The 22,335-nt window shown below is 42.1% G+C and overlaps 1 protein-coding gene across 2 annotated transcripts in view; it reads left to right on the top strand.

Annotated features, from left to right (window-relative positions):
* The first annotated feature begins 11,672 nt into the window (after nt 1-11,672).
* The window catches only part of DLEC1 (DLEC1 cilia and flagella associated protein), a 34,266-nt gene continuing 23,603 nt past the window's right edge, over nt 11,673-22,335 (top strand). The window contains exons 1-13 of one of the 2 annotated variants that reach the window (XR_002044494.3): nt 11,673-12,671; nt 13,489-13,629; nt 14,176-14,332; nt 14,810-14,920; nt 15,973-16,112; nt 16,372-16,589; nt 16,827-16,908; nt 17,329-17,416; nt 18,221-18,394; nt 19,168-19,304; nt 20,201-20,293; nt 20,551-20,641; nt 21,566-21,728. Coding sequence is in view for 1 of the 2 variants with exons in the window: in XM_010394819.4 (XP_010393121.3) it covers nt 12,045-12,671; nt 13,489-13,629; nt 14,176-14,332; nt 14,810-14,920; nt 15,973-16,112; nt 16,372-16,589; nt 16,827-16,908; nt 17,329-17,416; nt 18,221-18,394; nt 19,168-19,304; nt 20,201-20,293; nt 20,551-20,641; nt 21,566-21,728 (2,222 nt within the window). In the remaining variant the exon portion in view is untranslated. The remainder of the gene's footprint in view (nt 12,672-13,488; nt 13,630-14,175; nt 14,333-14,809; nt 14,921-15,972; nt 16,113-16,371; nt 16,590-16,826; nt 16,909-17,328; nt 17,417-18,220; nt 18,395-19,167; nt 19,305-20,200; nt 20,294-20,550; nt 20,642-21,565; nt 21,729-22,335) is intronic. The other variant, XM_010394819.4, reaches the window with a different exon arrangement.

Here is a 22,335-nt window from a genome sequence, read left to right on the forward strand (position 1 = left end):
GCAGCAGTTACTCCCATTTAGGAGAGCTGTGCATGGCCACAGGAAAAGGAAGCAACAGATGCTGGGATGTGTAAAGCTAAACCTGCTGCTGGCAGAATCCTGTACGAGTCCCATTAAAATTAATGAGGTATTTCTGCTTGAGCAGAAGATAAATTTGACTTGCTAAGACAGAAATACGCCTACCTGAATTATTGTATCTTAAGTATCTCAAGGATTTTCCCTCCACTTAGACTAAGTAATCAAGAGCAGTTCTAACCACCAAATAAAGCAATAAAACAATCAAAGGAATCATTTATTACTGTATGGTCACAACTAAAGACTTAGAGTTGCCAGTTCAACAAGTTTCACATTGATTTCAGGCTGAAAAATTATAAGAAAATAGAATTAAAAGCAAGATTGTGCATAAGATTTGGAAATTAAAGTTCTAAGCTCCTCTAAGTTCATTGTAACTCTTGGAATTTCAGTATAAAGGAGACAGTTAAATAATTTTACCTCAATTCAATAGTGCTTGGTATTTAGACGTCTCACCAATTTTGTCTTCAGACTAATTTTGTGCTAAAAGTTTTATTTCACATTTGTTTACCTCATTTCTCCCACTACAAGACAGATTTATGAGTTTCTGGGAGTAATTTTATGTACTTCTGAGAGTAATTTTCATGCATTTCTGAGAGTAATTTTTATGCATTTCCATGCTTTAAAAAATGTAAATTTAAGTAAAAACTCTCATGTTAAATTCCCTGACCTTAAATATTTTGCTGGGAGAATGAAAATGTCTTTACCAGGGAGTTGTACAGAAAAGTACATTTAGCCTAAAACACTTATAGGAAGACTTTTTGGGGGGAGGGGACCCCAGAGACTTCTTTTAAAGCTCTGAAAAGCTCTTCTATTAACAGTGAATGAGAAGCTCAAAGAAAACATGGTGCATACATTTCATCAGCCTCTCAGTTCAGTGCACCAGTAAACACCCTGGATCAGCCACACAATGCTATCATTTATAACTGTGTGAATGATTTTGTGAATCTGACCATTAACATGAAGTTATTGTAGCATGAATGAGAAACAATAACCTAATTGGGGAAACTAACGATGTACTAGACTTGCTGCTATGAAAACATTACATGGAGTGATTATCTCTGTTCAGAAAGAAGAACAGCAGGAGACTGGTCCCAGGGTCCTGCCACTTTTATCCATTAATAGCTCCTTCTGATATTTGACAGGATGAGAGGAAGTGGCCTCAAGTCCCACCAGGGGAGGTTCAGATTAGATATTAGGAAAAATTCCTTCACTGAGAGGGTGGTCAGGCATTGGAACAGACTCCCCAGGGAAGTTGTGGAATCAGCACCCCTGGAAGTATTCAAAAGCCATGTGGATGTGGCACCTGGGGGCAGGGACAGGGTTTAGTGGTGGACACAGTGTTGGGGTAACAACTGGGCTCAATGATCTTGGAGGCTTTTCCACCCTTAGTGATTCTTTGATTCTCTGATCCCAGATTATGCTGAGCACAGACCTCAGGCTTCACAACCACTGATGTCCAGGTCAGGAAACTCATTTCTAACCTTAGAAGACCACAGTCCTCAGGCCGAATTATTTGCTGTCAGGAACGCTTGACATGTGTCTTTTTTTTCTTTCACCGTTGCCTCTTTCCAGCCCATAGTACTGGGGTATACAGGTTAAGTATGGGGGAGGGCTAATGATTAATGTCATAATGGCTCCTTTTAATATAGCTCATCTGTCATCTTAATTCCCTGCAACTGGGATAATCACAATAATTAGATGCAATTGTTCAGATTATTACCTAATTGCAGCTTTTTCCACTGTAGCCAGTTCACGTGACTTTTAAATGTGCAGAAAAGATGGTAAGTCTGAATTACACCTATATTGTAGAAAATCCTACTAGATGTAAGAATGCCCCACAAGTTTAAACTGCACGTGAAGATCTTGTGATTCCAGAGCCTGCAACACAGATAATCAGGGATGTTACAAGTAATGCACTTCTATTTCTGATCCCAGAGAGTTAAAACTATGCTTCACATAAACAGAGTGACATCAGACTTCCCTCCACCTCCATCTGAACAAGTCATGCAGAATCAGAAAATGTTCTTGAACTCCTAATACATGCAGAGCAGATGTTTATGCAGAAAGTATGCAAGGAATTCCTGTGTCTCCCTGGTCCTAATGGACAGCCAGCATTTTTGGTGTTAATTTATAATCAGCCACGCTCTTTAAACAGCCGAACATGAGATGAAGAGAACGACACAAACTGAAACTTAGGGCCCATTAAAAAAAAAAAGCCACAGACCAGATGGCAATTTATTACTAGGTTAATTTTTAGATTATGATATTCCTAAATGCAAAAACTTGTAAAATCTCATCAAGTGTATTCAAAAAGAGTATTCATCACCTCTGATTTAGCTTCTTATCGCATCTAGTTTCATTTCATAAGATGAAAGTTAGGAGCACAGTTCAATAAACTGTCACTGAAGAGAGAGGAGCCTTTGAAAAGGATGAAGAGGACCAAATTAAGATGCTGAAGTATCTCAAAATAGAGTAAATACCCTTCAGAGAAATGGTGTTTTAAGTCTGAGATCACACTCTATATCTTTCTTACAAAGGGAATAATGAACCTTTGCTTTAAGTGCAAAGTAGAACTCAAGTTTGTATAAAAAGGTGCAACTGCCACTTCCAAAATCACACATTTATACACCTGATAGAGACAAATGCAGCCACATTCCTCTGGCCAGTGATGTTATTTGGGTTTTGGAAAAGAAAACAAGGGGATATCGGGGTGCAGAAAGAACCACACAAGTTGCTCACTGAGGAAGTATTTTATTGGGTTTTGCTGCCTCCTCATCAGTTTTGAAGGCCCGGTGCAGCCCAAGCAGAAAGGTTGAATGACTCATTTCCTTCCTGCTCCCACTGTCAGGCACCTCAGCCATTGAAGCCTTCCCACAGACATGTCCCCACTCAGGTTGGAGGAGCCCTGGTTTGTGCAACTGCATGCGGACGTGCCTTGGGAACAATTCCCGGAAACTCACACGCAGAGCTGCCTGACTGCTGTGAGCATTGCTGCTGGGATCCCAGCTCCAAGCCTCTGGGCTGTACAAGAACCAGAGAATACAACTCTGGAACTGCTGTCTCGGCTTTGCCTTTGAGTTTGTGGCCCCTCAGGCACCTCCCTAAGTTCCTCAGGGCTTCCCTCATTCACCTCGTCCAAATTATGCCATCAGCTACCCTTGTGCCTACCATGTGATCCCTGAATTCTGAAAACTTCACCCTCCTTGCTGTCTCTGGCCCCTTGCTTGGTGGGGCAGAAGGGGAGAATCCCCTCAGACGTCTATTTTTCTATAGAAATAGCGGACAGACTCTTCTTTTTATCAGTGTTGGATCTCCTTTAGGTGAAAGATAAAAAGAGCTGCTCTGCCAAAACATAAGACAACCCAGCAAACCAGCTTTGGCTGCTTAATGAACAGTTTCACTTAAAAGTGTTGCAAGCATGTGCAGTTTCAGCACAGGAACACACCAGGAGGACGTGATGGGACATGCTCTCACTGCTTTATGCCTTGTGTTCTTCAATCAGGGTGAAGACCTGATGCATTGCATTCCAAGGTGCCAGCTGCAGCTCAGGTTAAAATGAGCTTTTGAAGGGTTTTTCACACTTTCTAATGCATCAGGGATAATTCTATGCTGCTGGGGGGATGCAGGAGTGTGTATTTTTAAGGCCAAGTGCAATCAGAAAAAGAATTTGCTCATTCCACTGAATATGAAAAAAGGGGGAAGCCCCCAAATGCAAGCATTTCTTATTGTATCAAGTAACTGGCTCTTTCCAGGTCAAAGTCAACATTGTAATGAATTTCAAGCTAAAGTGTAGCACTTTAGGTCATACTTTGATTTTTAATTGGTTGCTGATAGTTTCTGGGTGCTCCTGGAGGGGGGAAAAGTGCTGCTCCTTGACCTTAACAACTGTAAAAACAGTACTTGGCTGCATAAACGCAGATGTCTCCATGTCATTCCAAGTGCTGCAGAATGTCCCAGCTGGCCACCTGTTTTTACTCCATAAGGCTGCCAGTCCCTACAGATCCTGCCCCAATGTCTGCCAGACCCTGGCACGTGTACTGGATGTCCTTTGGCATCTTACATAACACGGGGGCAGCTGTAGGCAGCACTGTCCTAAGAGCAAAACCTTCCCTTGGGACACTTTTCCTTGCTCAGAATCCTAAGGACACTCCTGTGTTAGAAATAAGCCCTAAAATGTTAAAATATAAGGTAAGTAGCTACCAGAGTAGCCTGCCTAGAGATATGTTATGATACAAAAACAATCAGCTTAATAGATGGGTTGCCAGGTGTGGTTTACAGCAGGGCATAATGGGGGGAAAAACAGTCATTTTGGGACCTCTACAAAGGGGCCATTCTTTGTCTCAATGCCTGCAGTGAAGGCCAGTTAGATGGCAGTAAATGAAGGTAAATGGAAACAACACATACCCTGTTTCACGATTTCCTGGGCACAGTAAAAGGGTACCACTGATTGTGTCCTGCTATCCTGGGAAGGAAAGAAGATGCTGATTTTCTAGGCAGGTCCCAGTTCCTCTGGCTGGTGAACTCACTGCCTTTGATCCACTGCAGGGCTCACATGGAAAAGCACATACAAGCCTGATGGTTTGGCTGAGCCAGCCTTATCTTCCCCTACCAGCAGAAATGAAATAATATACTGGGAGAGTGAGGTGATAACACAGCTGTGCATTTTGCTGATGACAGACTCTGCGTGCCCTCAGGACATCACCACCTCTCACACTCTCCCAGTGGGATGGATTTCCTTTCTCTCATACTGAGTTATCTTGAGTCCTACAGACACTATTTCCAGGGAGATTCCTCCCAATCTGCAGGAGCTAGGACACAGTTTGGAGCAATTAAAAATGCGACCAGGCCTCTTTAGTAAATCCAAATCTCTTCCTTTTCATTCCTGTCACCAATGCCAGGTTGCTACAGCTTCATGTCCTCTCCTTGCACTCCAACCCTTTGCAGCTGATGACATTGGAGTAGGGAAAGATAAATGGGATGAATTTACTTATGCCTCAAATTACCCTTGCAAGGGCTTTTGGAGGTAGCTCTAGCAAGCCTTACTCATGTTGTCCCAAACTGAATAAATAGTCTCCCTGAGATGATGTTTTGGAGCTATAGCAAGAGGTTCTTGATCAGCTGTGCAGGCCTAACTCAGCTGGCCTTCTGGGTCATTCATCTGTGCCCAAGTTTCTGGGGATAAAGGGAAAAAAATCCTTTTAAACCTACCCCATTCATCACCCTGAAACAACATAGCCAGGAAAGATATTGTTTGGAGCTTGGCCTAAATTGGCAGTTTTCTGGGAGCTGAAAATAACTCAATGTTAAGGTAAAATGTAAAAAACTTTTCTCTTGATGTTCTTCTTAGGGGTGGTGGGATTCCTTTTCCTTCTGAGTTAGGTGGCAGATCCTCATTGCTCTGCACCTTACAGAGACAGATTTTGAGTCTTCTCCTTCTTCTACTCCAAACATTCAGACCTCACCCCATCCTTTACCAGCTGAGGGCCTTGCTCAGCACATCCTCACATTACAGACACCTGGAGCACAAACAGGCATGGAAGAACAATTTGCATTTTTCCCTCTAACTAATTCACCTGATTCACTCACCCAAACCAGGAGAGCAGGGGAATATCTGCAAACTCATTGTGTCTGACAGTTTGTTGACAGGAGGCTGAGAAAAATCCTGCCAGATAAAGGTAAGAAAAAAGGAGTTTAATTCCTTGTGCACAAGATTACAAAACAAGAAGGGCAACCTGGTAAAGTACTGAGGCACTGGGACAGCACAAGACAGGTCCAAGCCATGGTTTTCTGATAGCCATGGCTTGGATGAATGAGCCCAGACAGGTAAATCACAAGGGGATAAAAAGTATCAGGGTGATCTCAGACAGGAGCTCCCAAGGGTGGCAAGAAAAGTGGAAGAAACAGACTGAAAGTTTCTCCTCTTCCAAGATTTATTTTCGCATTTATAGAAATCCTGGCTGCTGTGTAAAAAGAACTTCCAAGAGAACTGAAACCCAGAAGGGAAGAAAGAACCGTATTTCCTACTAAAAAGTGTCAATCATTGGGTTATTCCCAGCAGCATAAATTAGCCGTCGTGGAGTTCTGCCATGGCATGCCAGATTGCTTCCAGGACAGAAGAGGCTCACACAAACCTCATCTATGTACATATATATGCAAACGTGGAATCTGCAGTGCAGGTCTGGGGTACAGCCATCTCCCCCGTGGTGTCCCTGAAGGGTGGATAAACACTATTAGGTATCAGTTAAACATTTTTGTTACTGCAAAATCTTTAAGATCTGGAGGAATGAAGGCTGTGATCTACCACCATGTGCCAAGAAATGGATTTCTACCAAAACTAGCGCTAGGTTTATGATCATAGGGAAAGATATTCTGGAGTGTGAAAATGCTAACATTATTCTTTAATTTGGGGACAAAAGGTATATCCGCAAGAAGAAGTCAAATACTGGCTTGTAAATCTAACCAGAGGCTGCTTTCCTTGTTAGTTTTCATAGACTCCTTACAATAACTAGTGGAACCCCGTACAGTCATGGAGCACAGAATGAAAATCACTAATTTTAACAAAATATGTCACTGGGTTAAACTGTTTTGGGTTAGAGATAATAACTTGAGAAAAGGAGGTCAGACTGTAATCCAGTAACCCTCCTTTAGCCAGGGATCTGGGAACATGTCAGTGGAGTGGGAGCCCCTTGTTCTGCTCTGCCTAAGTGTCACATCTGCACTGTATCCTCCAGCTGGATCTCTGCATGGAGGGGAAGTGTGGGGGATCCCAGGATCTCTGCGTAAAGGGGGAGTGTGGAGGATCCCAGGATCTCTGTGTGAAGGGGGTGTGTGAAGGATCCCAGGATCTCTATGTGGAGTGGTATCATGGAGGATCCCAGGATCTCTGTGTGAAGGGGGTGTGTGAAGGATCCCAGGATCTCTGCGTGGATTGGTATCATGGAGGATCCCAGGATCTCTGCGTGGAGGCGTAGCCCATTTCCAGTTTAATTAGAGTGATGTATCTGCCCAGACACTGCCAGAAAAGGATGACTGGCCCCTTTGTGTACGCATTTTCCACATGCTTCTCCTACTTGTTGGGTGTGTCTGGTTTGTAAATCCCATGTGGCATGAGTGAAATTACAGTGTAAGTACTTCAGCAGAAGCATGGCAATACCCACTCACATGCTTTAGAGAGGGACAGACTTCTAGGTACAGGAAAAAAGTGCAGGAAACTAAGAAATGCTTAAACTCAGGAAACGTAAACTGGAAGCAAGTTGGAAATAGTTGACTCATGTCAGGAAAGAGTCACAAAATAACTCCACACAAGATGTTAAGAGAGAAAATAATGAAAAATGTTCAGGTGGAACTGCAAGTCGCAGGTTATTTCAAACTCTCTCCAACTGGAGATGATCACAGCACATCGAAGCAAGGTCAGATCTGTAAGATATGGATTGTCTCCAAACTAGGACATTTGAAGAAAAAGCAGCTTTGGCGGGATGGGGAAGCAGTGTGATGGGAGAATCCAGCTTTTAGAAACTGAGCTCTTTGGTACTTTTCACCTGAAAGTGAAAAGTTATTTCTCCATTTTCCATATCTGCAAATTTTACTTGGGTTTTAAAGTCATTCTGTGTATGCTGGTTTTTGCTCCTCTTCAAGAAGAAGGAGTTGCTTTGATGGTAACTTGCAAAGGAGAACTGCATTCCAGTGATACCTGTTCAGCTGCATCTGCAATAACTACAAGACAATACATAGTTTTGCCAGTGAAAAACATTTTGCCCAATACACTGGTAAGAGAATATGCCAGATTGCATAGGTGGAAATATTTATGCCTGCTCAGTTGCCTGATCAAAACAAAGATTTAATGCAAAACAAAGATTTAATTTCGTTTTTAAAGGCTTTCCTGAAAACATGGAAACCTTAACAGGACCACTGGAGGGCAGCAACGTCCAAGCGAATCATCCATCAGTGCACGTGTGGGAATTACTTCGTGAAACCCCCCAAAAAAACTTAGCAAAAAATTATAAATAATTAGAAATTATTTTCTGCTGCCCATATGAAAGTATGAAAAACAGTGCAATTCCTCCAGAGCAAAAGGCAGCACTGCAGTGTCAGTTCCCTTGCTTTCCCACATCTAAAGAATGCCACCTGAAGCCTGCAGGACTTGTCTTGTTGCCAGAAATTGCTAAAAATATCAAAAACTATGTGGAGTCTTGATGCATTCTGAACCCCCAGGATTTGTGTATTTTTAAAAAATCGATAGAAGTGCCAAGACTATTTTGTATATCTATATATCTATATATATATCTATTTATATATATAAATTTGAATTATATTTACATTTGAGCTATGTGTAGGTGCATATGTCTAAATTAATCCATACTGTTGTATTAACGTAAGGGAGAAAAACCTTTGATTTTTATTTTTTAAGAGTGTCCTATATTTCATAATTTCAAAGAAACCTTTCAAACACCAAGTGAGTGGAATCAGTATAATGAGTGCTCCCTCTCTAAAGAAGTCCACTGACATTAGTGAAGACTTTGGGATCACTGTGAAGATAAAAGTATGAACTTTTCTGTGAGCATTGAAAGAATGCTATTATTAGTCCAGTATTTATACATTTAAGGAATACATGTTCACAATAATTTAAGATTATAGTCAGACACAGTAGTCCATTGGTTATAAATATAGAAATAATAAGAAATATACTGGCTGACTTACACACCCAGGACATAACATCTGTCTATATTTTTGATAAAAGAGGAGTGAGGTAAATAAAACTGGTATGGAGCTTGATATTTCTGTAAAAAATATAAGATACAGTTCCACTCTGCAATTTTGTTATGTACACATAACCTCTTACTCAGTAACTGAGCTCCCTGTTTGCATTCAAATCACATCCAGCTATTTCATGTGCAAAAATGTTCTGTCACTGTCAGAACAAGGGGAAAAAAGGAGATGGGCTTGTCCTATCGTAGTGTCATTTGGCACCTGGATGCCTGAACAAATCACCTCCAGGACTCTGATTTTGTTAGATAACAATGGGAAAGATGTTTTCTGAATATGTTACTACCAGAAGAAAGAATGGGTTTGGACAACAGCTGAACTTTGAAGAGGCCCCACAGGATAACAAGGAATGTGTGGGGATCACTTGGGGAGTGTGAACAAAATAAATACAGAAAAGCAATATGATCCTGACAAGACAGGGAGACTGCTTTAAAACGTGGAAAAATCCATGTCTTAGTAGAAGTTATGATTCCTCTAAGGTATGTGACAGGCATTTGGGCATATTTTATTTCAGAATAGCTTGTACCTGGTCCTGTAGACTGAGAGCCCATTAGCTGATGGAGCTGACCAGGTGATCCTGGAGAGATCAGTTTCAGATTAATTTCCTCCAAGAAAAATCCCCCTGTGCTCCACACTGCACATGAGCATCAAGGTGGGGCCCTCGGGAATCTGTTCAGATCCACACACCCAATCCAAACCTAAAACCCACCACAAAATTCAGCCTTACATGGTACAGAGGGAAATCCAAGGTAAAACACCTGGTAGAAGTCATCCATGGCAGTTAGAGAAAGTGTTTATGTTTACACATATAAATATTTATACCTCTGTATTTATACCTATAAATGTAGGATAAAGTTGCTGTTGGGTTTTTTATTTTCCATTCCCTACATGCACGAGTCTCTCTTTAGCCTTTGGAATTTAAATATCTTATAATGGTGATAAAGAGGATGATATATATGGAAATTGTTCTTAATGCTCATCATATTTATATGGAAATGTGTGCGTGTATATATATCCATGTGAATTTAACTGTTTTACAATAGGAACTGTGGCATTTATTCTTTATCTAAGTAAATGATGATAGCATAAAAATGGAAATCTAAGGAAAAATATCCCATTGTCATATGGGAAACAATTGTGCATTGCTCTGGAACAGTGGTTTAAGCCCCTCCTTCTGACCCTGCAGTTGGCTTCTGGGCAGATGGATCTCACCTTCACTTCCAGATTTTATGGACTGTAGTTTGAAAAGCAAAATCCAGCTTCTAAGCTGAGATGATGTGCTTGGCAAGTTACTGAAAGACAGTAAAGATGAAAGTACAGCAAGATTTTTCCACAGTCAGTTTTCATGTGCTTTTATATACTGTTTTAAACAAAAACATCTGGTTTACTGTCACCATTTTAAAGGCTGGGGAAGAATTCTTTTTTAAAATTCTGGATTTTACTAATGTTCCAGTTAGCAAACAGATGTTAAAATCAATTGTAATAGCACATGATGTGAAAAGTTGGACTTCTAATATGGAAATGTGTTAAAATGTGGACGCAGTGATTTTGAAGGCGAGAACCTACAAGCCTGCACAGAACAAAGTTGTTTGAGAGCACAAGTCTGATGAGGAGCAGCTGAGAGAGCTGGGGGGGGGTTCAGCCTGGAGAAAAGGAGGCTCAGGGGGGACCTTCTCACTCTCTAGAACTCCCTGACAGGAGTGTGCAGACAGGTGGGGGTCAGGCTCTCCTCTCAGGGAACAAGAGCAGGACCAGAGAAAATGGTCTCAAGTTGCACCAGGGAAGGTTTAGGTTAGATATTAGTGAAAATTTCGTTGCTGAAAGGGTTATCAAACTTTGGAACAGGCTGCCCAGAACAGTGGTGGCATCACCCCCTGGAAGCCTTCAAAAAGTGTGAGGATATGGCACTTGGTGACAGGGTTTAGTGGTGATCTCAGCAGTGCTGGGGTAATGGTAGGACTTGATGATCTTAGAGATGTTTTTCAGCCTTAGTGATTCTGTGATTCTATGAAAGCTGTGAACCTTTTCTATTGGAAAGCACAAGTACCTGGTCCTATCCTTGTCAGACATCTGTGATTTCTCTGCCTTAATCTTTGGAACAGGTTATCGCAGATTTGCCAAGCTTTCTCTTGGGCAAGCTTCCCTTTTCCACAGGGAAATTAAAACCACAGTAGTGCCTCTGGCTTTAATTTGGTGTTTTATTCCAAATGCAGACTTTGGTGAGCTGAGGACCTAAAGCTCGTGACACCCCGTAGACTCAAGCCCATGTGCCACATGCCTAAAAAAACCAGTTGAATTTCAACCACCCCCATGGTTGCCGTGGGGTTTACACCCACAGCCTTTGGCTTGTCTGCTGGTGGGACAACACCTGTTGGTGAATTCCAATTATTTTTGCCATGGTTATTTTCTGTTGAGGGTGTAACATTGCCCAGCCCATTGTCCAAAACCCTGTAGAGCCAAAGGACCTTGACAGCGATGGAGAAGCCCGGGGGGCACAGTCTGGTTCCTTCACTTTGAGCAAGAAGAGTGGAGGAGGGGGAGCAAAAAGAAAGAAAGAATAAAAAGGCAGCAGGACAAGGAGAAAATCTACACCGGGATGGTTTCTATGGAAAATATCACCGGGTTCAGCGGAGCCTGTTGTTAGCAACCAGTGTATACAGCCAGGGCGCCGCAGGCAGAGCGGGGAGATGGATGGGTTGGGGCTGATGATGAATATTCCCATCTCCCAGCCCCGTTCCAGCGGCAGGGAACAGCCCAGCCTCCTCGCCCCGCGTGTGGGGAAATTAGGAGAGGGTTTAGCCTCTTCCCTCAGCTCCAACCCACAACCTGCACAGCGGCGGAGGGACCCTCCACAATCCCCCCGAAGTCCAAATCTCCTTCACAGGTTTCAAGTCAACATTTTATTTCTTATTAATTCACGACGCTACTCGCACTTAAAATATCACAAGTACATTGCAGGGAAGAGACGGGATACGAGCCCCTCAGAGACTCGGGGTGCAGCACTCAGAGCGCCGGCGGGTCTGTGAGGGGCGATGGCGCCCGGGAAAGGGAAGGGGGGGCACCGCCATTACCCCGCCAGGCCGTGCCCTGCCCGCCCGCGCGGTCACTCGGCAACGGCGGCGGCGGGAGGCTGAGGACGGGCCGGCCCGGCCGTGGCTGAGGGGAGCCCCGGTTCCGACACACCGGATCCCAGAGCCGGGCTGGACATGGCTGAGGGGAGCCCCGGTCCCGACACACCGGATCCCAGAGCCGGGCTGGACATGGCTGAGGGGAGCCCCGGCCCCGACACACCGGATCCCAGAGCCGGGCTGGACATGGCTGAGGGGAGCCCCAGCCCCGACACACCGGATCCCAGAGCCGGGCTGGACATGGCTGAGGGGAGCCCCGGCCCCGACACACCGGATCCCAGAGCCGGGCTGGACATGGCTGAGGGGAGCCCCGGTCCCGACACACCGGATCCCAGAGCCGGGCTGGACATGGCTGAGGGGAGCCCCGGCCCCGACACACCGGATCCCAGAGCCGGGCTGGACATGGCTGAGGGGAGCCCCGGCCCCGACACACCGGATCCCAGAGCCGGGCTGGACATGGCTGAGGGGAGCCCCAGCCCCGGCACGCAGGAGCCCAGAGCCGGGCTGGACATGGCTGAGGGGAGCCCCGGCCCCGACACACCGGATCCCAGAGCCGGGCTGGACATGGCTGAGGGGAGCCCCAGCCCCGACACACCGGATCCCAGAGCCGGGCTGGACATGGCTGAGGGGAGCCCCAGCCCCGGCACGCAGGAGCCCAGAGCCGGGCTGGACATGGCTGAGGGGAGCTCCAGTCCCAATCCGCAGGTAACTCAGCGGGGCTGGGCAGCACGGGCACAAATAGCATAGCCCCAAATAGCATCACAGCCCTGCACACAGACCCTGCAAACAGCCTCACACACACACAGACCTGCACTTACCCTTGGGACACACAGACACACACATACACAGACCACCCTGCACACAGAGATCCCCACTGCAAACAGCCTTACAGACACACCTGCACACAGAGACCCCCCTGTGAACAGATTCACACACAGATCCACCAGCACTCAGAGACCACCCTGCAATCAGCTTCACACACAGACCCCCCCCATAAACAGCCTCATAAACACACACCCACACACCCACAGCCTCACCCAGACCCCGCTGCAAACAGCCTCTCACATCCTCGCACATACAGATCCCCCTGCAAACAGCCTCACACACACACACACAGCTGCACACACAAACCCCCATAGAAACAGTACCACACACACTGATACACCCCTGCACACGCCCTGGGGCACAAACACACGCCCTACACAAGGACTGTCACACAAAAACATCCCCTGTACAGTGCTTGTATCTGCCTCACGCACACTCTCCCCACTCACACAGCCCATCACACACTCCGTGCACACAGAGAACTGTGTCCATCACCATCACCTACACGTCCAGCCAGCCAGCACAGACACACTCGCAGACATCCACACCTCCACGCCTCAGTGATCCTGTGCATACACATCCCCTTTCCAGGTACCTTTTCCCATTTGTTTATTCCAGCTGTTTGCGTGCACCTAGTGATCTCTTCCCATCCTATATCGGGCTTTAAGCTCTAAACATCCTCATTTTCTTTCCCCAGGACATCTCCCATGTGCTGGCTAGGACCTTTAAGGACCTGTACACTGGAGATGTTTTTGAGGTGGACATGGCAACAAACTGGATTGAGTCCCAAGGAGAAGACAGTGTTTATCAGGACAGTTATACAGATGAGCTAGAGAAGGTACAAGTCCAAACCAAGTCAGAGTTTGGAGCTCTTTAGTTGCTGCTTAGATCTTCCGTAAAATAAAAGGCAGGTGTTGGTCCTACAATTGACATTTTAACGGAAATTTACTTGAGCACAGTTTCCCATGGAACCTTTCATGTAAGTTAATATTCACATGCTCCTTCATGATGTTGTTATCTCTAGCTGGCTTTTCAGACACAGAATACAGCCAGTAAAAGCAGTAGCCCTTTAAATGCCTGTTGTACTGGCTAAAAACTTTTCCCTGTACCTGCTGATCAGTGCCCCAGGTTTCTTATCTTGTCATCACCCCAGTAGCTGTTGTCAGTGTATAAAAGAAGAGACTGATGCTGGATGATTTTAGCCACAGGTATTTTTTTTTTCTGTTTTGTGTCATCATGAAATGGCAGTGTTTTAGCAGGCCAGTTGATGCTAGTAAAGTAGTGATGTTTTACCAATCTATCTCTGTTTACCTCTCAAAGACAAACAGAAAACATTTACCTGTAACAGCTCAGATTTCTCTTTATTCACCCATACCCATGGCAGCTTCTTGCTGAGTATAAGAGCCGACTGATGGAAGCTGACAAAGCAGAAGAGGAGATCATTCAGGCCCAGGCCCAAGCCAAAGCTGAAGAAGAAAGGGTTCTAAATCTGATGAAGGCTGATGCAGGGGAACATTTCCATAAAATGGGGCTGCCACCAGGTGAGGATTCGAGAATGTTGCCCCCCAGGACATGGTTATGGTACCTGGAGACCAGTTTGGAGTTGTCTTTACATCAACAGAGCAACTTGGAAGGATTTTGTGCTGAGGTTCAAGTAGAGTAACATCTGGTCAACACTGAGAAACCAAACAACCAGGTTATGTTCAAGGTATTAAATTTGAAATTGAAGGGTTACCACTTAAATATTACAAGCATACATACCTTGATATATAGCAGCAACAAACAGATTAAATGTTTCTCCAAAGGGTGCTTAGCTGGGTTTGAACTGAATTTAGAACTGTGGAGGTACATGTCAGATTTTGGGATTAAAATACCAGATTATATCTCTATAAAAAAAAATAACCTGACAGGGATGAGGTGTAAAAATACTACTTTGGATTGATCAAGATAGTGTGTTTTAAGGGGCTAATATTTTGTCTTTTTTGATTGTCCTTTGTTTGTTGGCTTTTCTGTTGCAGTGGCATCTTCTTTTCGGTGGATTGTGGATAATGAACTTCTCAGAAAAAATAATTTAATCTGTCCTGAGGATTACATCACTGAGAAACTACCTCTTGCTAAAGCACCAAAAGGTAACTTTTAAAGCAGAAAGTAATTTAGACTTTTTAGAACACTCTATAATTGAAATATTGGAGGATGTAGCAGATCTATTTTTATAGTTTTCTGCCAAAGCAGAAGGGACTCTATTATTTTAAGCATAATATTCCACTAAGGGCACATTCTCAAAGTAAAATTGATAAATTCAAAACTACTGAGTTTAGATGTTCTTCAATATGGTGTTTAATGGTTGTTGCACATTTGTTTACAGTTCTTTCCATCTCACACAAAAACTCTGAGTTCTGTCTCTATCCAATTTCATTAGCACAGAAGCTGCAACTACATCTTGTATACAGTGAAGGGAAGCAGTTACATTAAAGTAAAAACTATTTTCAGTGAAATGTAATTGTCTTCTTGATTTAGGGTTTAAAATTTTCCAGTTCTGGAAATATATTAGTTTTATTTGCATATGACGATCAGGACGAAAAATATTTTGGTCAATGTCAAGACTTCTTTACTTCTTTTATTTATGTCTGAGCTAAGATGAAAGGTTTTAGGATCATTGAAATGAATTTTTTCAGTCAAGCCAAGATAAAGTAATCAACTTAGTCACAGATTTCAAGATTTGGTGTTCCAAAGGGAAAAATCTCACATCTTAAATTTGGTGGCAGTTTTGCTGTCTAACCATAGGAACATGGGACTAGGTGGTATATCCTGTTTTTGTCAAGTTTCTGACTGTCAGAAGTCCATCATATAGATCTTTTTGTAAACTGAACAGGGCATTCTAAGTCCCACTCACTTGTAAGGTTAACATATCTGTCTGGGAGTAATATAACTGTATACAGCCTGTTTAACTAGTGCTTCTAAAAGCTTTCTTATTAAAGCACTCAGCTTTGTTTGTACAAAATAAGTTATAAATATAAATTAAATTGTAGAGGATTTAAACTGTATTTTTGCTATCAAGACTTAAAATAAAAACTCATATACCTATGCTTAGACTAAATAATGTTTTCATGTTTATCATTCTTATTCATGCTTATCATTCATGTTTTCCTCTTACAGAATTTTTTTTTTCTTTGAATTGCAGGAGCATCAGAACCTGGATACCTGAAAGGGACCTGTAAACAACGTGCTTTTTCACTGGACAAGAGTATCTACCTGCCTGGCAGTGTGACAAGTGTGTCTTCAACTCCAGACTCTAGCCTCGAGGCTAAAACCATAAGTAAGGTACATGTTACAAGTTTGTTTTAGTCTGTCTGATCTGTAAGGCCTCTTGCTGTTTCTGCAACAAAGGGTGAATATCAACCCATTGTTGATTTGACTCCAGTACTTAATTTATTTACTCTGTTAAAAAGGGAGAAACACTGTATTTGTTATATAAAATTTCATTGCTGTGTAGCTTTAGTTAGACATGTGCAGTTCCCTTTTTCATCATTCTCAAAATCACTGTGTTTAATGTTGCACGATGCACTCTTGTTTTTCAAAGAATACTAAAGCCTTACAGAAACGAGCTGGGAAAGAAAGTAAGGCCTGGAAAGCAGAGGAAATAAGTGAGTGTCTTGCCAGACTTGAGAAAAGACAGAATTACTTGAAGAACCCACGCTTTTTCCTACCCAATACTCTGCATGGAGGCAAATCTCTTGTAATATCTCAAGAAAAAGTGGAAGAAATCATAGCCAGAAGAAAAGCAGAAGATACCAAAGGGTATGCAGTGTGTACAGTTCCTGGATTCTGAGCTGGAGCACACAGAGCTCCACTATAGAATTGCTGTGGATTTACCCAGAGATATTTTGAGCTAAATTTCTGATATAGTCTCTTAATAACAAAGTATGTCTTTATGATATTTTGTTTCGGCCAAAGGAGACATTTTGCAATTTCTCATTTTATCAGTATTTAGAGAACTAGGCAAGAAGATAATGTCTCCTTTTTTTTATCTTTCAGTGATACCTCATTTGTTCCTGTGTTTCTTGCCAATCCACCTTCTGTCCTGTTTTCATATGATAAAGCTGGGCAGGTTTATGAGGTGAGAAGGTTCTTTGTAGAGAGTTAATTCTGCCTCCCTGGAGAATTATGTCCTATCATGATCTATGTATTTCTGTAGTCTTTCAATCTGTAGTCTTTCAATCTGTAGTCTTTCTGAATTTTAATAAAAGTCTGATTTTGTTCTGTATATTGAATTAATGACCCTTTAACTTCCTTGAAGATATTCCTTCACACCTGCCACTGACACACAAACCATTTAAAGATTAAATGGGTCCTTCTCAGTCTCTGCTTTGTTTTGGTACTACCTGATTCAGCCTCTATTGAATAAACTGGGATGTTGGGGTTGGTTGTGATGATGAAGTAGTTACTCCTAGCAGTCTTAGTAGTACCAGGGAATTGCAAATATTTTAATGAGTGATGATAAATACAATGGAGCATTTTCTTTTCTTTTTAAATGAAGATGACTATAGAGCTACGGAACATCACTTCAACAGGTCAACATGTAAGACTTATCCCCCCTTCTACTTCAGTATTTTTCATTTGGCCAGGTAAGGGTTCTTCTTCTACCTTTAAAATGTTAACGCATAAAAAATCTAATTTACCTGCTCTAACAAAGATTTTTCAGAGATACTCTGTTTTGTTCTGTTATCCATAGTGCTCAGTTCTTTAGAAATTCAAGGCTGACTTATTACCATTCACATGTAACTCATAAGCAGATTGAAATGGTCTAATGAGGAACTCAAGAAGGCTAAATTAAAGTGTTTGATGTTAGATTGAAATGTATCGGTGGAATACCTAGATCGAGTCTTATCCAAAATTCATCTAGGAACAGATGTAGTTTCCACTGAAAAAATTAGGAGGAGAGGGCAAGAAATAACACACTTCAGTTGCAGTAAGGAAGGGTAGGTTAGAGGAAAGTTAAGAAAATAATCTTTCCTGCAGTAGGATAGCCAGATACTGGGATAGATTGCCTGAGGAGATTGGGATACCCCAGGAACTGGAGGAATATTTAGAAGGAGTTAGATGCCTCCATGTAAGCCCTTTTGTCTTGTGGTAAAGCAAAACTGGGTCATGTCTCTAGTTTCTCCTTGCTGTTTTCTGTGTTTATGAGGAGCATATTTCAGACAAAACAATCTTTGAGCTCCCTGGAACATGTGCACATTCCCAGATTGCACTGCCAGGCCTCTTGTGCTCATCCCATTTTATCAGCTTGATTTAGGCAATAAATGAGGGGAGTTTACAGGCACATTTCCAGAGGAAGATGTGATCATAAATACCACTGCCAATTTGAGGAGGTTTTAAATTTTGTTTTAATTTTCTGCCTTTTTTTTTTTTTTTTTTCCCCGCCCAAGGAAAATATCCAGGAAAGGGAGGAATGATTGCTCCTGGAATGGCATGCCAGTATACAGTCCAGTTTATTCCTGAATATCTGGGAGATTATGAAGATCATATATTAGTGGAGAGTCAAGTATCAGAACCTTTTGTCATCCCAGTCCAAGCTAAAGTATCACTTCCAGTATTAACATGTCAGTAGTGTCCAAATATTAAATTTCTCTAAAGATAAGCAGACTTGGGGTTTTTTTATTTGACTGTCTTCAATTTTGTGTGACAAAACAAATGTAGAAAAAATTGGCAGTGCCATTTCTGCATTGTGATATCTATCTCATTTTCATTCATCATAGATTTATCAGTTATTAAAATGTAATCCTGTTGAATTTTTCCTCAATTATTTGTTTTTGCCATCTTAGGCTCTTTTTTTTCCACTGTATTAGAGGTGTGAGTAGGAGCCACATTTCTAGGTTTGTGTTTTGTTGATTTCTGAACTCCCAATTGTAATTACTAATTCTAAATATTATAGAATTATGATTTAATTATAACTATTTTATGCTATTAATTAGTATTCATGGAATGTGAAATTAAATGTATGTGGATATGGTATACCTGCACCTCTTCAGATATCTAACCTCAACTATAACAAACAGGATTACTTTTGCAAAAAATTTGCTTTGATTTTTTGTAAATTCACGTTTCCTGTTACACTGAGCCTTTCTAAAAAAAATCATCTTACTTTTTATCATTCAATAATCTTTAAGGAGGAAAGATCATCTTACATCATTAAATTGTAAGATGAATGTAGAAATGTACATCTCACGCTGTCCAACTTCCAAGTGGAAAGAATTTGAGGAGGTTTAGGATTGCAAAACCTGGCACGTTCACATGCAGTAATGTCTGTAAAGAGTTGTTTAATCAGCAGCCTTCTCTGTCTCTGGAGTCTGATTTTCTGTGTTACTTGTTGCAGTGCCTGACGTTATAGACTGTGGTGCCTGCCTTGTCGGAGGAATAAAAACAACAGCAACCTTGTGCAGAAATGAGGGGCTTAGGACTGGGAAGTTCTCTATAATGCCAGAGAAAGCCTGTCCAGCTCCTGGTTCCGGGGTGAGTGATTAGAAGGGAAATACTGGACCCAGCATGGTGCTGGTGCCCTGGTGTGAAGGCCTTTTGAGCCTGTCATGGTGTATTAGCACAGAAGTCATAAGGCCTTGCTGGAGACATCTGCACTGTGCCATTCCTTCAGGAATTCAACTTTATCCTCAAGACTAATCTCCTTGGATGACTGTACCTTCTTCTTGTGCTCTGGCTTGCCTTTGGAACAGGTTGTCTTACTCAGGGGAGAAGTAAACTGAGGCATAGATGAGGGAAAAGAAAACTGGCTGGAACTTCAACCTTGCCCTTAAAGCAAATAGAAATGCCATCAATTGTAGCATTGCATGAAGTAATTTCCTCTCCCTCCTCACCAAAAACATCCCTTACTGATCCTGCTGCTCCTGTAGACACAGCTATCCACTCCGGCCTTGCTCTGTCTTTAGCTCCCCATCACAAAGCAGGGCCTAAGCGAAACAGACAAAGGAGATTAAACAGGGCAGGTAGACTGGCATTTTTGGTACTGGAGAAAAAGCAGATGGGCCAGGTTGTCCCTCCAGAGACTTCAGAGTTTCAACTCAGAGTTTTAAGCCTGGAAAAACAGACAGAGCTGATCTATGAAAGGAAATGAGTATTAGGACTTCTGACACTGTCATTTGTCTTCAGAGACTGCACTTCCCCTCCTGCTTTCACCAAGGTCATTATAAAGCAGGGAGTATATTTTTTGTCTAATTAAGCCGTATTTATGAGCCACATTCTTTTGAGATATGTGAAAAAAAAGTATGGTAAGAGGTAAAACAGTGATGTTGTAATACACTGCCTGTTTCTGGTAAGCCTGTATTTTAAACACAACAACCTGGTCAATTAAATTTATTAATCTTTTTTTTTTCTTTCTTGTTTTAATACCTTAGGTGGCTGTCACTGATGATTTTGTGATACAGGATCCTTTTGGGATCCAGCCTGCTGTTTTGGAGCTAGCTCCAGGGCAGAATGCAACAGTAGAGGTTAGTGCCAAATGCCATAGGAAGTTTTTTGACTTTACCAGATAAATTAACAGGCAAGATCATTTTAGAAGATCTGGCCAGACCTTGCAGTTTTAGGTTTGTGTGAGCAAAAAATGACTCTGACTGTTTCTTGCAAGTGTAAGTTTTAATTACTAATTACAAAAACTGTCCTTTCAGGGAATATTTGCAAATTGAAGTGTATTACTTAGGAGAGAGAAATCAGTTACAGACCTTGCTGTTTCCCTTCTCTCTTTCAGGTAGTGTTTTTCCCTTACTTGCCAGAAGCCTCACAGCAAACATTCACCATTTTGTGTGACAATTATCCAGTCAGTTATGTTACAGTCACAGGTTTGTTTCTAGCATGTTTCTAATTCCATAGATATTCAGATATTGTGAGTGGTGATTGCTGGCCTGAAGTGATGGTAACATTTTATGTCATTGGATTAAGCAAATACTGTGTCCCCTGATTACTTTTTTTTTTGTATTATTACTGCTCCTTCCCAGTGCATGGAATACATTGGATTCAGAAAACATTGAGCTCTTAACCTTTGGTAGCCAAAAATCCAAATGTAAAATGTCACCAAATTGCAGAAAAGAAAACCAGTTGCCAGGTGCAACTCATCTCTTTTACTTTCCTATCAATAAGATAACTTGACCAACTATGAAACATCAGGTGTAACAGGGCAGAAATGAACCCCATTTAGGGCACATCTTAGATGAGGGAGTTCAGGAGAAGTAGGAAGTCTTTGGATTAGCTAAGGAAACCAGTTCAAATTCTTGTAAATGTCAGTGCTTGTACTGTAATGTAACCGTGAGTGCTGTAACATGAGGCTTGGCTTGTAGTTTGTTGAATCACTTTATCACAGGTATTTACTTTGGTTTTTTTTTTACCACTTCATTTGCTGCTTATTTTAATTTTAATATACTGCTTATTTTAATTTTTAATACACTGCTCAAAACATCTGGGAGCCACATTGTCAACCACTGTAAACACCCTGCTCACTTCAGTGAAAAGATGCTGATGTGAGCTGAAGCTGTGGCCCTGAAACCCCTGTGAATAGCTGTGAAATTCATGAACAGAAGGTCTCTATTGATACATACTGATAAACAAAGAACATCAGGAAAATATTGTACAGTCAACACACTGGAGTTCTGAAACTTGAGGAAACACCAGATATGATCAGCAATGGCCATTACTGACATTTGCTATTGATTGTATGAACTATGTTAACAGTCAGATGGTAAACAGCAATACCTAATTATTTCTTCCAGGGGTTGGAGAGTTGGTTGCTCTGGAGCTTTTGTTTGTCACAGGTGGAGAAAGCAAACCTGAACTGGGGGAAGTCACTCATGTAACAGCACAGCATCTCATACGATTTGAGCCCCAAAACCCACACACCACTGAGGAGAAGATACTGGTTATAAAGAACTCCACGTATGTAGCTGCTATTAGAGTAATGCTCTGCAGTCTGGGCATACTGGTAGGGATCTCATTTGTCATACTCTGCTCTCTCAAGCTGGAGAAACCTTCATGCCCTTGATAAACTTTGTGCAGAATCTTTACTTCTTTTTGCTCCATTGTTTGGTAATTAAGGTTCAAGGAACATTGCACATGGATCAGACATTATGGCAACCATCAGCCAAGGTCAATGTATTTGCTTCAGTAGAGGCTAATCTACCAAAGATTCATAAATATACATGGTTGTAGGAAATACTTACAGGGTGATCCTGGTGAGATTTATGTAACTTTACATGTCTGCTACATATACTTGTGCAACTCAGCTAAGCACTCTTTTCCTTTCATAGTGCAGGGAAGAGATGCTCCCAAGCATGCAATTCTGACAGTAGACATCTTCCATAGAAAAGTCATAATACATCTTGGACTCCACTGGATCTCCACTGATTAAAACAGGAGCCCAATGTAATTAACTCACATTAAAATGCTCACATGGTTCCTACTATTGAGTCCTAATAGATTTAAATATAAATTCAATTTGAAGTCAAGGAATGTGTCCTTATGGATAATCACACCACACTGAACA

This window comes from Corvus cornix, chromosome 2, assembly GCF_000738735.6.
Source record: "Corvus cornix cornix isolate S_Up_H32 chromosome 2, ASM73873v5, whole genome shotgun sequence".
Taxonomy (NCBI): Eukaryota; Metazoa; Chordata; class Aves; order Passeriformes; family Corvidae; genus Corvus; species Corvus cornix.